This window comes from Rosa chinensis, chromosome 5 (genome assembly GCF_002994745.2).
Source record: "Rosa chinensis cultivar Old Blush chromosome 5, RchiOBHm-V2, whole genome shotgun sequence".
NCBI lineage: Eukaryota > Viridiplantae > Streptophyta > Magnoliopsida > Rosales > Rosaceae > Rosa > Rosa chinensis.
The window spans coordinates 70361079-70376997 of NC_037092.1; the positions used below are offsets into that span (position 1 = coordinate 70361079).

The 15919-nt window shown below is 37.2% G+C and overlaps 3 protein-coding genes across 4 annotated transcripts; all 3 read left to right on the forward strand.

Moving 5' to 3' along the window:
• The first annotated feature begins 2307 nt into the window (after nucleotides 1-2307).
• On the forward strand, nucleotides 2308-6452 carry LOC112165714 (protein TRM32). 2 transcript variants are annotated; one of them, XM_024302332.2, is made up of 6 exons: nucleotides 2308-2601; nucleotides 3085-3307; nucleotides 3693-3775; nucleotides 3911-3991; nucleotides 4172-5402; nucleotides 5526-6452. In XM_024302332.2, the coding sequence occupies exons 2-6, from the start codon at nucleotides 3157-3159 to the stop codon at nucleotides 6104-6106; spliced, it is 2127 nt and encodes a 708-aa protein (XP_024158100.1). In that variant the 5' UTR covers nucleotides 2308-2601; nucleotides 3085-3156; the 3' UTR covers nucleotides 6107-6452. The 2 variants fall into 2 exon arrangements, with proteins under 2 accessions (XP_024158100.1, XP_040375512.1); XM_040519578.1 differs by lacking the exon at nucleotides 2308-2601 and adding an exon at nucleotides 2710-2840.
• Nucleotides 6453-7097: 645 nt separating this feature from the next.
• Nucleotides 7098-10984, forward strand: LOC112165493 (probable GTP-binding protein OBGM, mitochondrial). The gene is made up of 7 exons (XM_024302036.2): nucleotides 7098-7260; nucleotides 7805-8017; nucleotides 8121-8229; nucleotides 8376-8458; nucleotides 8553-8615; nucleotides 8723-9837; nucleotides 10915-10984. Exons 2-6 carry the CDS (start codon nucleotides 7883-7885, stop codon nucleotides 9833-9835), a joined length of 1503 nt encoding a protein of 500 aa, XP_024157804.1. The 5' UTR covers nucleotides 7098-7260; nucleotides 7805-7882; the 3' UTR covers nucleotides 9836-9837; nucleotides 10915-10984.
• A 3655-nt stretch (nucleotides 10985-14639) lies between these two features.
• Nucleotides 14640-15470, forward strand: LOC112165495 (metallothionein-like protein 1). The gene is made up of 3 exons (XM_024302039.2): nucleotides 14640-14801; nucleotides 14914-14985; nucleotides 15147-15470. Exons 1-3 carry the CDS (start codon nucleotides 14737-14739, stop codon nucleotides 15238-15240), a joined length of 231 nt encoding a protein of 76 aa, XP_024157807.1. The 5' UTR covers nucleotides 14640-14736; the 3' UTR covers nucleotides 15241-15470.
• The last annotated feature ends 449 nt before the right edge of the window (nucleotides 15471-15919 follow it).

Sequence of the window (15919 nt, forward strand, 5' to 3'; positions counted from 1 at the left end):
AGTCCAATATCATTAAATTACATATATAAAGTAAATTTGAGATACTTAAGATCACAATTCATCTCTTATAGTAAAGTTAATAAATGGACCAAGGAGGTTCATGCATGACTACTTTCACTTGAAGTGCTCGTTTATAACACATATGCAAAATATTCGTTAAAATACTTCAAAGAAATCAAAACAAATGATAAAAGGTGTTTAAAGAGTGGTGAGTGCATAAAAAACAAAATAGACAACATTTTATCTCAACAACGTTAAAACAAAAATAATAAATCAAACAAAAGCGATTTCATATGCGAACTTCTTCATCTTACTGGTAAAGAAATACCTAGCAATCTACAATTGTTTTAATGCTCACCATCCTTGGTCATATTTTAATTGTTTTTTTAAGAGTGCATAGGATAAGAAGGGACATAATGGCTTTTGCCATACAATTAAAAATCCCAGTGGAATTGTGGAAACCCTGCCCAAAGAGATAACTATTAATTCCCCAAAAGAAACCTAGTTAAAAAATTGGTTGATTCTCAATCTACATAACAAGGAAAATAAGAATTGGGCTAGAGCAGTTTGTAGGCTTTCTCAGGGTTTTGGGTGTCTGCCCAATTTTCAACAGGTAAATCCTATGCATAAATAGCATCACACAAAAGACTCACGAATAAGGTCAGCATCAATATCTCTGTTTGACCTAATTCAGTTCCTCTCCCACGATTTCATGCATTGAATTCAAGCTCCATATCTATTCCAAGTCAAATTTCATAATTTCCAGAACACCAACAAAATTTCTGACTGGCTGTGTGTGTCACTTTTTACTATTTCTGTTTGAATATTCTTCAAGATGTTAGATTATGTTTGATAATTATCTAGAAGTTCATATGATTATTCCCAGTGATGCAAGACCCTGCTGACTAGCTGCTCAATATCCCTTTCCAGCCTATATGCCATATTTGAAATATTCAATGACAATTTGGAGTATGTGGACCTGGACTGGGTTTGAATGATTCCAAACACATGTAACTTTAATTATTCATTAGTCCATGTAAACACTTTAGTTGTCAAGGCTTTCAAGTTTCAATCATGTAGGCTTTGATCTAATTCACTCTTTTCTTTCTTTTTAGGCAGAAATAGAGATGTCTTTTGAGATTGTTTGCCCTTTATATCATTCTAAGTACCTTTTTTGTGCTTATTTTGTAGACATTAGGAATGCTATGTTCTTTGAAGCATTATATATTTCATAATTACTTGCACTACAACTATTATTTTACTAGATTTTACGGTAAAAAATCTTAGAGTACAATTTATTTTGAAGTAGCACATCTTAGAGTACAATTTATTTCGAAGTAGCACATAATTTTGTAGAGTTTTCATACAGTCTTAACTTGTTTGCATGGAGCCAGGGAAAAAATGTAGGTGTGCTAATTCACCTAAATTTTAGATTTTCACTTGCTTCATAAGGGAAATTTAGAGTATTATTAACCAAAATAACACTTTTGAGATACTAGAGGTCTAAATCCTTTTGGATGTATATAGTAGCACTTTTCAAGCATCCCTCTTCAATTTTGCTTGTTAAGTTAAACCGACTAAAACAAGGTTTAGGATCGAAAGATAAAATCCCTCAAAGTCTAAGAAAGTTGCTGCAGCGCAGGTGACCTGTTTTGAGTACCTTACCAAGCCTCCTAGTCCTAGTGAGAACTAAGAAGGGCAAGGAGAAAATTTTAAGTTGTTGTTTTTGTTTTGAGACTTAGCCTATGTGTAATTTATAGGCTCACTTAAAATAAGTGAGTATTGATTTGTATTAGTGAGTGGTCCTAGCATATCGCTAGTCTTACTAACCCTATGTGGGTCCACCTGTATTGTTTTAGACTTTTAGCCTTTGCTATTGAAATCCCTATTTACCTATTAAAAAAAAAATGTACCTCACATATAAATGTTTATATCTTTTTTGTTGTGAGAATTTTTTTTGATTCCGTACGGAGCATAACCACTCCAATATTATCGTTTGACTATATTACTTATTAATCCGCACTAAACATCAGTTGACTAACATTATCCTTTAAACAACGTTCAACTACATCAACCATTAATATCACACACACCTCCAACCACATTGCTAGACTGTTGTACCAAAACTTAACTAATGCCTTCCAAACCAGTGCACTGTTGACATCACCTGATCTCTATCGATCTAATCACCTATATAAGTATTCAACTAATCTTGCTAATGACATGGTTGATATTTTAGACCAAGTGGAGCCAGACCTCTTAATCAAATTAATACATGGTCGACTTGGCTTCCATGGTAGGCTTGTGGCTTGGACCAAGAAGGCTGGGTCAGAATGTGAGTGAGTGGACCATTCTAAAGTTCCTAACAAATTCTTGGCGGGTAATATGCTCCTTTTTCTCTGCTACTATGGAAGACCAAACTACCTTCTTCCCTACATCTTTGCTTTACTTTCCGTATACGCTACACTAAACAACAGCACTATATCTCTTCAGCTATATTAAATACATACCGTTTACAAATTCAACCATTTTCGCACCTTTCCTAGAGCCTGAAACTGTTGCATGCTTCTAACTGAACAGAGTCTCCAAGCTTTTCTCAAGGTTCATAGCTCTTCTTCTGTTACTTTTTGGTTGCTTGGTTCCCATAATTAATGGAAATTAACGTTGCTTTTTCCAACATTAATTACTAATTAGATGTACGGGTGTAACCCTTGTTTTTGTCAACTTGATTCTTAAGCATAACGCTGTCTCTTTCGTTTCTATGTAAATCTCATTTCTTATGTTCTGTTCTGGGGTTTGAGTTTTTCGGACCTCAACGTTTTTGGGTTTGATGAACTTCGGTAAAGTTGCAAGCTTTTTGAATTTTTGATATGAGAATTGGAATTTGCTTCTGCCATTCGACTTTGAATTGAGAATATCATGATCATCGTTTAGAAATCCTGCTTTGCAACTTGCCTACTAAATGTTTGATATAATTTCTCCAAGGCTTTTTAAGGGCTGGAAAATTTATGTGAATTACTTGTCTAAGCTCTTAGCTTTTATGTGTGTAGCTTACATGGTTGTGCTCTCTTTATGTTGTTTCAGGGTGGTGGAGATTAAATACTCAATTGGGTCTCAAACATTTCAAGACTATAAACTTTCCCTTTGTGTTAAAAAATGAGAAAGCAATTGCAGCGCCAGGACACGGGATTTCCGAGCAGTCATCAAGGCTGCATGTGGAGCCTGATGCATATCCTTGATTACCATCGTTGGCATAGTGTCAAGAAGATGCTTCCAGGCCGAAAGCACGGCAGAGGAAGAATCAGAGGTAGGCTATTCCCAGTCCAAATCTTCTATCAATATTTACTTATCTAGAAAACAGCTGTCTTAATTGGTGCTACTCTGGCAGACCTTTTTGCTTCTAAAACGTTTCATAAGATGTTCCATGATCCCATCTAAGTAGCCAGTATTTTAGACCGGATAGAACGAGCTAGTGAAAACCACTATATATGCTTTAGACACAAAAAATTGCTTCTATTCAGATAGCTGTCTAGAACTCAGTATATTAATTGTTTAGCATTTGATAATGTATTCTTAAGTAACGAAAAGAAAAGGTATTGTCACTAGGACTGAAGAGGTTCTGAGAAAATTTTCCATTTTATGACACATATGATTTGATTTTATAAGCTTAGAGAGATCATTTATTCTTGTAGGTAGTGGAAGTCGAAAAGCAACTTTGAAAAACCACGACAATGGTGAAAAGAAAGAGTCGAGTGCTGAAGCTGAACCCTTGCTGGTATGTGAATTCATGTTACTCTTTGATTTATCGCAGAATTTAGAAATTTAAGTTGTGATGTGACATGTTGCATGGAGTTGTGGTTGTTATGCAGTGAAACATAAACTGACAGAAATTAAATGTAAATTATGTTAGGTCAAACAGAATGGTAAAGAAACGAGCTCTGCAAAGAAAAAGTCCAAGAAATCTCAACTAAAGGCATCAAAAGCTAAACAGGTATGTAAAGAAGAAAGCCACAAAAGATGGATTGTAAGCCACAAAAGATGGATTGTAAGCTTCTCTGGGCAACCATGGTTGTGGAGAACTAGTGAAATGCATGATGTAAAGCCTTCAGATGATTTTTCGAAGGCGCCTTATGAGTTAGTTGCATCTAATGAAAACTGTACCCTGGAACAGGCAATTTCTCCAGAAAAAGTCATGGAGTCCTCACCAAGCAAGAAGCCAATAACAAGTAATCAGCTGAAAAAAGACATTTCCCACGACCAGTTTTATGATCATGTTGATCTTTTGGAGCTAATCAAGGCAAACAAGGAATTTTTCTTAAAATTCCTTCAAGATCCAGATGTTAACAGAAACCAGTTTCCGGGCCTGCACAAGTCCAATACCAAAGTAAGATTAACAAAATCAAGTTCATTTCCTGTAGCTGATTCGTCTAGAGCTAGAAGTGTTATGCCTAGCACACTAAAACACAAGCAGAATGAAATCTGGTCCTTCCCAAAGGGAGAAAAACTTCTTGCTAGTACTCGGTCGCCAAAACTAGTGACATCAGAATCTCAAGAGGACTTGCCTGAGGGATTTAGATATCAAGGGTGGAATCAATTGGTCGTGAGTCGTTTTAAAGATATAAAGCAGAAGCTAATGCATGCACCGCAGGAAAGCAAGAAGGGAAATACTCCCACTTCCACTGAAACACTCATCCCTGAAGACCCTTCTGGATGTGATGGTAAAGAAATGTGTGAAACACCAGAGATGATCACTGGTGAAGAGAGAAGCAAGATTGATGGTTTGGATGATACTCTTGGAAAGCGAAAACGCCGTGTAAGTAGAACCTCCTCTCTAGATGAGTCACTCAATAGATATAGTCAGTTGTTTGAGAGTAGTTGCAGAAGTGAGGCCAAGTTGCATCACTCCATGAGTTTAAAGTTAAGAAGTGAAGAAAAAGTTACTTCAACTGGGAATGCTCAGAAATGCACCAGAAGAAATCTATCACTACCTGACCTTGACTCTTTGTGTTCCTTTCTAAATGGGCCACATAGAGATGCTTTTCGCTTAGGGATTCCGGTTAAAAATGTAGTGGACCACAAGACAAGTAAGGAAAATGATAGTCATATTGGTCCCAAGTTGGCGAGCCTTAATGTAGATACAGGTAAGTCGGAAGGACTCGAAGCTATTTTAGAGACAGAGTTCCAGAATAGCATAGAAGAACAAAGTGACAGAGAGGACCTTCATGAGTATGTAGTTGAGCCAGAAGAAGAAGAAGAAGAAGAAGAAGAAGAAGGAGAAGAAGAAAGCCGAACTCATGAGCAACGAGACATTGTTTTTACGATGAGTCCCGAAGGAGAGAAAGCACAACCAAGTGGAAGTTGTACTTTTGAATCTTATTCTTCAGAGTTATCAATCTCAGAAGGTAATACTGTTCATACATGCCTATTGTCACTGCACATTTATTTTTACATGTCTCAAGTATTTTCTTTAGTTTTCGACCATTCAATATGTTAAATAACTGAATTTCTCTCATGATTGTTTACAGAACTCTGCAGCAGTGCAAAGTGTGAGCAAACTGAAATCGAACAGACGAATGTGGACCATCACTCCTCACAATTTGTAGACAAAATGGATAATCCTGAACTCAACTATGTTAGAGATGTTCTTGGGCTGTCAGGTTTCATGGGAAATGAATTCCTTGGAACATGGTACTCCATGGACCAGCCTTTGGATCCTTCAGTGTTCAAGGAATTGGAGGCTCGATTTCAGCATCAACTCGATTTTACTGGAAATTGGGATCACCAGCTTCTTTTTGATTTAGTGAATGAGACACTCCTTGATATCCATGAGAGATCATACACCTACTTCCCAAGGGCCTTGTCCTTCAGTGGCTCCAAACACCGTCCAATGCCGAAAGGGCAGCATCTTCTTGAAGATGTGTGGACAAGGATTAGCTCACATATGAGCTTCAGGCCAGAGCTGGTCCAGTCATTGGATGATATCTTGGCTCGAGATTTGGCGAAGGCCGATACTTGGATGAACCTTCAATGGGAAACTGAGTGTGTGGCACTCGAACTTGAGGATTTGATCTTTGAAGAACTATTAGATGAAGTTATCTGTAGTTGATGTTAGATGAACTATTAGATGTAGCAGTCCTTGCACATAATAGTTTTGTTTGTAGTTTGTTAGTATATGTACCTCCAGCAGTCTCGCAGCTTCCTAGGTTTTGTTTTTGTTGGACGTAAAAAGTCGTTGCTATTTGCATCGATCTGAATGTCATCACTGCCTTCAAATTAGATGCTGAAGATGTACGAGTAGGTTTGAAGCTGAGTACGAACATTTGATGAAAGAGTAGTCATTTATGTACTGTCCTTACAGTTATTGATCCGGTAGATGTAATTTTATTTGGACCCTAATTTGGGATCCCAAACAATTTCCATGATGATATGAAACGGTAAAAGAATCTGATTCATATTGTTTGTATAAGAGTGGAAAGATTTTTCTATGCACCTGCGGTGCAAGTGTACCACTAGATATCAGTCATTGATTTTTAATATATTTTTTTTAATAACAAAAAAATATACTTGATGTTATTCAATTGTCTATTCTTATTGATGTAAGTGCACGTCGGTGCACTAAATACTCCATCATAGAAGTGCTTTTGTTACGTAGCGCTTTCATTGAAAGTGGTTTTCTTAGAAGCACAAAGTTTTTCATAAAAAATTTAAGAACTTTTGTAAAAGCACAAAAGAAAAAAAAAAGCTTTTATAACTTAAAAAACTCTTTTAGCTTTATTTGCCCAAATTTTGATATTTTGAAACCGCTTTAAGCAAAATAAAGTTCTCCGGTACATTAACGTATCAATACATTATTATAGACCAATTCTTTATAGAAGTAGACAAGCTTGAAATCAGGCTAAAGATAGAGTTACTCCACCTCTAATATCGAATTGTTCTACTTAATGTATCAAAACGTTAATGCCCCGTTTTCATAAACTCTTAAACAAATCACAAACAGACGGTCCATTCGGGTATTATAATTGGGCCTTTGAATGTGTTATTTCATCCCATGCAATAACAGCCCACTGTGATCCGGCCCAATCTTCTAACCCACAAAGCCATGGCGGTTGCAGTGTTCTCCTTCTCGTTGCGGCTTTGCTCATTCTCATTCCCAGCCTCGCTTCCAATTTCAGACTCACTCATTTCACCTCTCTCTCTGACGCAAATTGTAGCAAGCCTCAGTCCTACCTACTCTCTAATCTCACAGCGACGCAAAAGCAGGTGACTTTTCTCCCCTCTTTTTCTTTCCGTTGGTCTTCTTTGATTATTATTGCTGTATGCAATGGCGAAGTTTCTATTTCTTTTGGGTTCTGCTAGTAGTAGGGTTTAAGGGTTTTAGCATAAACTGGTTCAGACGCTTGTTGAAATGGGCATGCACTATTGATAATCTGTACGACTTTGTTCTCTCAGTTTTTGTAAAGTTTCTTGCTTTCATTAGTTTTTAGTAGCAAGATGTTTGATTCACACTGATACCATAGTACTGCATGGTAATTTACACAAAAGGGTATCCTTCAGTTAACTTCTTCAACTAGAAAGCATGATACTTTTGAAGGTTAGTGATGATTGAGGTGACTTTGATGGCAGTAATGCCTTAAAAAGTATTCTGATAATACAAATTGTACTGATGCAGTTTGAACATAGAGAGAGAGAGAGAGAGAGAGAGAGAGAGAGAGAGAGAGAGAGAGAGAGAGAGAGAGAGAGGGAGAGAGAGAGAGAGAGAATTCTTTAACACATCTGTTGAATGTTCATTTGTCTGTTTTGATAGGCAATCCAAATCTAGTGAATGCATGATATACTAGGGAATAGCTTAAGAAGAGTTTGAGGGATAAAACAACAAAGACAGATGTGGGTACAGCGTGCAAAACCATTTAGGCAGATAAAGGCCTTGAGTCAGTCTTTTAAGTCGCCATGGATTTTTTCGATATCGTCTTCCTACTCGGATACTCCTCACAAGAAGTCGAAGCTTGCCCCTCTACAGGTTGCTGCATTTGCCCTCTTATCAATCCTTACTGTTATCATTTTTCTTGATTTGAGTATCTTTATCTAAAGCATTGTATGTTTGGGACCTTTTAACTTTTTAGGAAAGGAAAATGATAGACAGGTTTAGGCTATATGCTAAAGGGGGCGGTGGTGGCAGTGGTTGTTCCAGCTCTCGCCGTAGTCGCCATGACCGCCATGGCATACCTGATGGTGGGTTCTCTATAATCATTTTTCGAATGAGCAGCATCTTATATTTTATTTTAGTTCAAGCTATTTCAAGAGTTTTATGTTTTCTTTTAGAAATGTGAAACTTGCTGTTCTGTATCACTTCTGCATCTAACCCCGGAGCAATGCAGGTGGGAATGGTGGAAGAGGTGGCGATGTGATTTTGGAATGTTCTCCAACAGTTTGGGACTTCAGCGGTTTGCAACCTCATCTTGTATGGATATCTTCTATTTTCCATGTTTCTGGATAATCTATAGATTTATTGTCCTCGGTTGGCAAAATTAAGTTTCAGTTGTGTTGTTCTGCAGATAGCACAGAGAGGGGGACATGGATCCTCGAAGAATAAAATTGGCACCCGAGGAGAGGATAAGGTTATATCTTTTTAGCAGCCCTCATTATGTTAAAAAATTGTGTCATATCCCACTATTAAAATTAGAAAGTAGAAGTTTATTATGAAATATCTTTTTTATGTTGGTAGGTTGCCCAAGTGCCCATTGGTACAGTGATTCATCTATTGCAGGGTGAAATTCCTTTTGTTGCTGAAAGCCATGTTTCTAAAGATTTGGATCCATGGGAGCTTCCAGGTACTCCTATTGATGATGTAACTGGCTCTGACCAGCAATCTGCCCCTAGTGGTCCAAATATGGCAGTGGATACTAGGGGTAGCTCATCATCTCGACCTGAAAGAATTATTGAGGAATCAGCTCACATGAAGGAAATCTCCCAAGTTGAATCCACTGAGGTTCCTACTCAATCTCCACCTTCTTTGTCTGAGATTTGCACAGAAGACAAGACAGAGGAAGAAGAACAAATGCAATACAACGTTGCTGAGTTAACAGTAAGAGGTCAACGACTAGTTATTGCTCGTGGAGCGGAAGGTGGTCTAGGTAGCGTGTCTCTCAAAGTCCCAAGGAAGTTCAAATCTGATTCGTTGGATGCTCAAGTATCTGATGATGATCAGTTGACCCTCGGTGCTGGTTTGCCTGGTTCTGAAGCTGTTCTCATATTAGAGCTAAAGAGCATTGCTGATGTGAGCCTAGTGGGAATGCCGAATGCTGGTAAAAGTACTCTATTAGGGGCTATATCTAGGGCTAAGCCTGCAGTGGGCCATTACGCCTTCACCACTCTTAGACCCAATTTGGGGAACCTAAACTTTGATGACTTTTCACTCACGGTTGCTGATGTTCCGGGACTCATAAAGGGTGCCCATGAGAATCGTGGACTTGGACATGCATTCCTTCGCCATATAGAACGCACAAAGGTTATAGCTTATGTGGTGGACTTGGCTGCTGGATTGGATGGTCGAAAAGGAACCCCACCTTGGGAACAGCTTAGAGATTTGGTCTTAGAGCTTGATTACCATCAAGTGGGTTTATCTGATCGACCATCACTCATAGTGGCAAATAAAATAGATGAGGAAGGGACTGAAGGCGTGCATGAAGAACTGAAAAGAAGGGTGCAAGATGTTCCTATATTCCCTGTCTGTGCTATTTTGGGGGAAGGAATTCAAGAGCTAAAGATTGGTCTTAGGAAACTTGTGAATGGTGAAATGACAGACAGACTTCAGGTCGATAAAATTATGGTTGATTAAAGGTTAGTGATACCTATTCAATGAAAAGTGTTGTTTTGCCTGAATAGCACAAGGATCATCTGTTGAGTTGTAGTTTAAGTTGCAGGTATTTCCAAGCCCAAGATTTATACATTCAAATTTCAAATTGGCCTCATACTACCAGTTTATCTTTAAATGTTTGTTGATAAGGGTTTGATTATTGTTTGACTGACTCTAAATAGCTCCAGTGAGTTTAACTCCTAAATTTGTTTAACAGTCCCTCCGCCAAAACTACCCGCCCTTTTATTCAATTAAGCTATGTCTACATTATGAGATATGATGAAACTATGCTGACTGAATTCTATATAATGGGAACATCCTGTTATAGATGTACAGGTAAGTTTCACTTCTACTAGAGATGTGATTCACAATATAATCCACAAATGTGATGCAAATAGTTTTACCTTATCCTTCATGCACTAGGGGAACTGTCGGAAGTGTTATAATCCCTGATCAAGCCGTGACATTATGCAGAACTGGGACACCATTGATAAACTTCAACTTTGATAAGGCAACTATCTGAATTCTATTCATCATACCTAGTGCACAATGCATTATATGACTAGCACAAGACCCATGAATCTGATAAACTAGTTGTATATACAAGTTACAACGGCTGTATCTAAGCTTTTCTTGTCAACAATGTGAGTCGTTTCCATGAAAATGCTCTATAGAATTTTCTCACATTATGTGTCTTAGAACAATCATCATCAAATGAATGTGAAGCTCATTGTCTCTTTTTGTGCATTGCCTCTCAAGAAACGAGTTATGTTCAACAATCAGCTTCTGCTACTATGATGGCTTTCTGTTTTTGTTCTGTTTTTCATGTATCAACCAGTAAGGTGAGTAGGAGTCCAAGCCTGTTAGTAATTACAATGTCTGAGTCATTCTGATTGAACAAATTTTATTTGCAAAAGTGATTGTTTATGTTATTTATCATGAATATAATAAGTTTCTGCATCTTCTGGTTATGTTTTATTTCTGGTATTGTGCTGTTATTCAAAACCCTATCAAATGGAGAATCCTAGTTCATTATTTCCATCTATTTTGTTTCATACCAGAGATAATGGAACATGACTAACCACTCAACAAGATTCTGTATACATGTAAGTCTAGCAATTAGTCATGAGATCCTGGGCAAAAACCTCTGCAGTACTGGCAAATCTATATGAAGAAATTTGGGTGAATCAATTAGTAGATGGGAAAGATACTGTATACAACATTCAGGAAATTACAACATTTACGAGAGAGTTTCTGCATGATTTCCTCTCAGGTTCAATGTTTGAGACCTGAGAAAAATGTACAAACAAGCAATCCAGGCTCTATCTGCTGCATGCAGAATGACCAATAGGCAGGTTCTTATACACTCAATTTTCTGAATATCTTGTTCTTTAGGAGATACATGCTCTCTTCTGTATATCAAAATTCATCTTCATGGGAAATTAAAGGCTATAATATATTTTTCTAGTTTTGATTTTAGATTCTCAATATTGCTTGCTTATGTATGGTGCAACTTACATGGTTAGTCTGGTTACTAGTTAAGAAGTATTAACGTTTAGAAATAAGATAGTTACCAGATTTGCTTGTTTTGCAGAGCTATTTTTCTGAGGATTTCATGATACAAAAAAGGATGGTTCATTTTGTTCCACAACAAGATTCTACCCTCCTCTGTCTTGATGGTTAGCGTTGAGCCTGCATTTCTCATTGTTGGATAGGAGAGGTTAGCTACACGCAAGTGATGATTTCATATTACATAGCTTTGATATTTAATATTCCAAAAGATATTGGCAAGTTAGAAACTTAGAACATTTTAGAGGAAAAATAATTAAGAAGGAAATAAAAGCAAATGGAGAACCTTTTGTTTTGAAAGAGAAAAGAAAGAAAAAAGAAGTGTAGACCACTGGTGAAGAGATTTGAAGAGAATATTTTCACTTTTGGAGACAATTAAAGCAGGCTCCACAATCAGGGGATAGAAGCTCTTCAAGACCCACCATATGAAAATGGTACATCAATAAAAAAGTCCTAATTGTCATATTTAGCTTAAGGCCAAAGTCAAAAAGTTTCACGTTTGGCTACTTGCACCCCTGTACATGTGAGAAAAAACTATCTAAAATACATCAAACAATGCAAGTGGGTTTTTTTTTTTTTTTTTTTTTTTTTTTGAAGATGGACAGATTTTGCATATAGCTTTGGATATAACAAATGGGTGTCAGGAAAACTTGTGTTACTTTCCTTGATGTTGTCAACTGTCTTAGATATTAGAGTATGAATATAAGAAAAGATTTCATATTAACAAATTAAGGGACCCAGGATAAGAACAATTCAAATATTTCTCTAGTTTGATGTGTACATCTTTGTCTCAGAAAAAGCATGTTTCATGCCTGCAGATGCTACGCCAGCTTAAGACAATTTATAGTGGCCAAAGAAAAACACAGGATGATAATATGTTTACATTTTGACAGTTGTTTCATTTATCTTCAAGTTGAGGGATCATGATTATAGATAAATGTGTATGTGACGAGGAGTATTATACTATTCAAATGTTATCACATATTTATTTTATTAACAAAAAAATAGATGCTAAACTAGAAAAATTAGGAACTCATGTCACCACAGTAAAGAAATAATGCACATGGAGCTGAAGTGATGTATCATATACATAAAAGCACAGCTTTCATTTTTCTGGGGTCTTCCGGTAAACATAAGTTGATCGAAACATTTTGGTTTAGGAAATTACCTACAGAAAATGACCGCTTATGTGTGTTTGATTGATCTACCAAGGACTCTTATTTCTGTGTAGTTGTGGCCATATTTTAGTCTTAATTATGGCTCTATCAATGGAATGTCTGAATCGTCACTTCTTTTTTAATTTGATTTTCTGAATACTGCTAGCTTAGTTGACTTAAGGAATAAGGACCAGCTTCATAGTTCATTATCCATGTTTTTTTCTTCCAAAAACTCTGACTCATTAGTTGCACTCTAAGAAGCACCGAAACGGGTACGAGTTTCCGGATACGATACGATCGGAAACGTGGAAACGGCAAATCTTAAATGTAATAGGAAACGGAAACGTGAAGGAAACGCCAATTAAATATATATATATATATATATATATATATATAAATATATATAATTAGAAGAAAAAAAATATATGAAGCATAAACAATGGTGCTTTATCATCAATGATCTCCACCGCCACCTCCAACTTCCACCACCTGCCATTTTGTCAATCTTCTTCACAAATTTCCACAATGGTGCTTTATCATCAATTATCTCATTTTCAGGATCAGCAGATCCACTACTATCACTGGCGTTAACAGACCCGGCACTAGAACTAATAGGAGGTGTTCCTCTGGTGCTCATGGTTCCTGAAAAATACACAATTCAAAAATACACAATTCAACATTACACCAATACACAATTCAAGTTTCAACGATTCTCAGTTCGCAAAGCAATCTAATCAGCGTTTATATCATCAATCAAAACGTGACAATGACAAAAAGATGCTCACTTTAGGCAAATTAAGCTCACTTTTTACTACAATCATGCTGATATAAACCAACCCAACACTTCTTACATCAAAATTACGACTACCCAGATTCAAAAGAACTAAACTTTATCAATTACACATCAGAAAATGAGATTAAGAACCAAACCCATGAAAGCAAACTTCACCATCTTTCAAAACTCACTGAAAGGTGAATCAAGTAATATTGCTTTTAAAAAGATTGATCGAGAAAACTCAGAAAAGCAAAGAGGATAAGAAAGTGAATTGAGGAGAAGAAGAGCAGAACAAACGTACCCGAAGCGGCTAGAAGAGGACTTGAGAGGAACGACCGGAACGACCGCAACTGGAGAAGAGGAGCGACCGAACTGGTTGAGAGGAGAAGTCTTGAGCGGCTAGAAGAGGAACGACCGAAACTGGAGAGGAGCGACCGGAACTGGGTCTCCGAGCAGAAGAGAAACGATCGAGGGTCTCGTTTGCGTCTGAGGTCGCGTCGTTGTCGCGTCTCTGTCTCTCTCACGATCTCGATGTGGTCGCGTCTCTGGTCTCTCTCTCGTCTGGTCGCGTCTTTTGTTTGTTTATTTTTTTTTCAATTTATGCCTAGTAAAAAGTCAGTAATACCCCCACGTTTCCTATTTATTTACATTCTGGCGTTTCCTAATTGGATACGTACGTTTCCAAAACGTTTCCAAATCCGATTCGCGTTTCCGGGCGTTTCCGACCCGTTTCAGACCCGTTTCCCGTTTCGATACGGGAAACGAGGGCGGTTTCGCGTTTCCATGCATCATAGGTTGCACTGTACCAATGGATTGTCTACTTAAGTACTTATAGCCAAGCTACCTCTAGTCAGTTTAGTGCATAAACAAGTGCTCTTCTTCTCAAAGGGGAACTTTTTCTCAACAAAAGATAAACCATTGCCCATTAAAAAGAAAAAAATTCCTCCCAAATAATAAGATATGATTGGACTTGAGTGGTGCATGAATGCTGAGAAATATGTTCGGATATCTACTTATATTAAACGGTCAGAACCTCAATATCAACCTTCTATCTAAATACCGTTGCTTTTAGAGTTAATATTCATATTGAAAAGACAATTAATTGGAGAGTTTTATTGGTATAGACACCAGAAATTCTAAAAATATAAGTAGAGCATCCAAACTCTAGTATTGGTAAGCTATATGCGCAAGTGAAGAAATTTACTAGTTCTATCAAGATATCTAGGATTCGGCCACGTGTATGGTGGATATCTGCAACCTTTATCTCTCGTTGCAGTATAAATAGCAGTTGAGGCCTTGCTAGAGAACTCATCCCAGACTTTTGAGTGTATACAATTCCCAGAATTAATATCTTCTCTTCATTCCCAAAAACTCTTGAAAGTATGTCTGGGTGTGGATCAACAAGCTGCAAATGCGGTTCTGGCTGCAAATGCGGCTCTAGCTGCAAGTAATTAACTCCCCTATTCTCCTAACTGTATCCGATGATCTTGATCAATTGCTATATTTCCTACAAAATACTTATTTGTATCTTTCTCTGAAACTATGTACTGTATATGCAGCTGTGGAAACTACCCAGATCTTGAGAGCAGCACAACAGCAACCATCATTGCTGGGGTTCCATCAACCAACATGTAAATTTTTTCCCCTCGACTTTTCATGTGCATGAGATCTATTTTAGTTTCACATCATTTTGTATTGAAGTAAAAAACCATAATAAATTAGGATTTTAATTTCTTGACAAGACTGACTAAACCTAATTAGTTTGGTGGCTAAAATTTTGTTGTATTGACAGGTACTTTGAGGAGTCAGAGATGAGCTTCGGTGCTGAAAATGGCTGCAAGTGCGGCCAAAGCTGCAGCTGCACCTCATGCGGCTGCCACAAGTGAAAGAAGCTAGGCAGTGAGCTGCAGCTCATGTGGTCTGTATTAATAAGAAAATATTGTTTAAGATGAATTCTCCAGTTGGGTTGGAGACTACCTTATTATTGTGTAAAATAAGATTTGGCTTTGTGATCTGCAAATCCACATCTCCTAGCTAGCTAGGATTTGTGATTTGTTTTGTGGTTTACCACCTTGAATATCATGTAGCTTTCTTAATTGTGTTTTCTTCTGCTTAATTCCCTCATTTCCTGTGGATTTCACTATATGGAGTGAGAGATCGAGCTATAATATATATATATATATATATATATATATATATATATATATATATGAAGAATTAAGAGCTCCTGTAAGTTGACCGTGCCATTAGCAGACCACATACTATAAAGCAGTATGCATGGCATCGGCTGAAGTATTACAGGTCCTAGACTCATGAGGAAATTTTGAAAACTAGTCCTTTCTGCATTCAACATTTTTGGACTAATTCCACTGAGCAGTGCTCAACACCCTCTCGTGTTGCCATTAGTGTTAAAACATTATTTGAGGGTTTGAGCACTATCTGATGGTTATAATTTTTAGCTGTATAATTTTGTAGGACTCTTAGTCTTTCCTGAAGAAAAAAAACAAATTGAAAGACTCGATCCGAAATCAGAAGCCCAAATGAAGAACATCGAACTTGATGTAT

Coding starts and splice junctions, on each gene's coding strand:
- LOC112165493 (XM_024302036.2), top strand. CDS start 7,883: ATGTGGGTACAGCGTGCAAAACCATTTAGGCAGATAAAGGCCTTGAGT. Junction 8,018..8,120: donor CGAAGCTTGCCCCTCTACAG/GTTGCTGCATTT, acceptor TTAACTTTTTAG/GAAAGGAAAATGATAGACAG. Junction 8,616..8,722: donor GCACCCGAGGAGAGGATAAG/GTTATATCTTTT, acceptor TTATGTTGGTAG/GTTGCCCAAGTGCCCATTGG.
- LOC112165495 (XM_024302039.2), top strand. CDS start 14,737: ATGTCTGGGTGTGGATCAACAAGCTGCAAATGCGGTTCTGGCTGCAAA. Junction 14,802..14,913: donor AAATGCGGCTCTAGCTGCAA/GTAATTAACTCC, acceptor CTGTATATGCAG/CTGTGGAAACTACCCAGATC. Junction 14,986..15,146: donor GGGGTTCCATCAACCAACAT/GTAAATTTTTTC, acceptor TTGTATTGACAG/GTACTTTGAGGAGTCAGAGA.
- LOC112165714 (XM_024302332.2), top strand. CDS start 3,157: ATGAGAAAGCAATTGCAGCGCCAGGACACGGGATTTCCGAGCAGTCAT. Junction 3,992..4,171: donor AGGCATCAAAAGCTAAACAG/GTATGTAAAGAA, acceptor ACCCTGGAACAG/GCAATTTCTCCAGAAAAAGT. Junction 5,403..5,525: donor AGAGTTATCAATCTCAGAAG/GTAATACTGTTC, acceptor GATTGTTTACAG/AACTCTGCAGCAGTGCAAAG.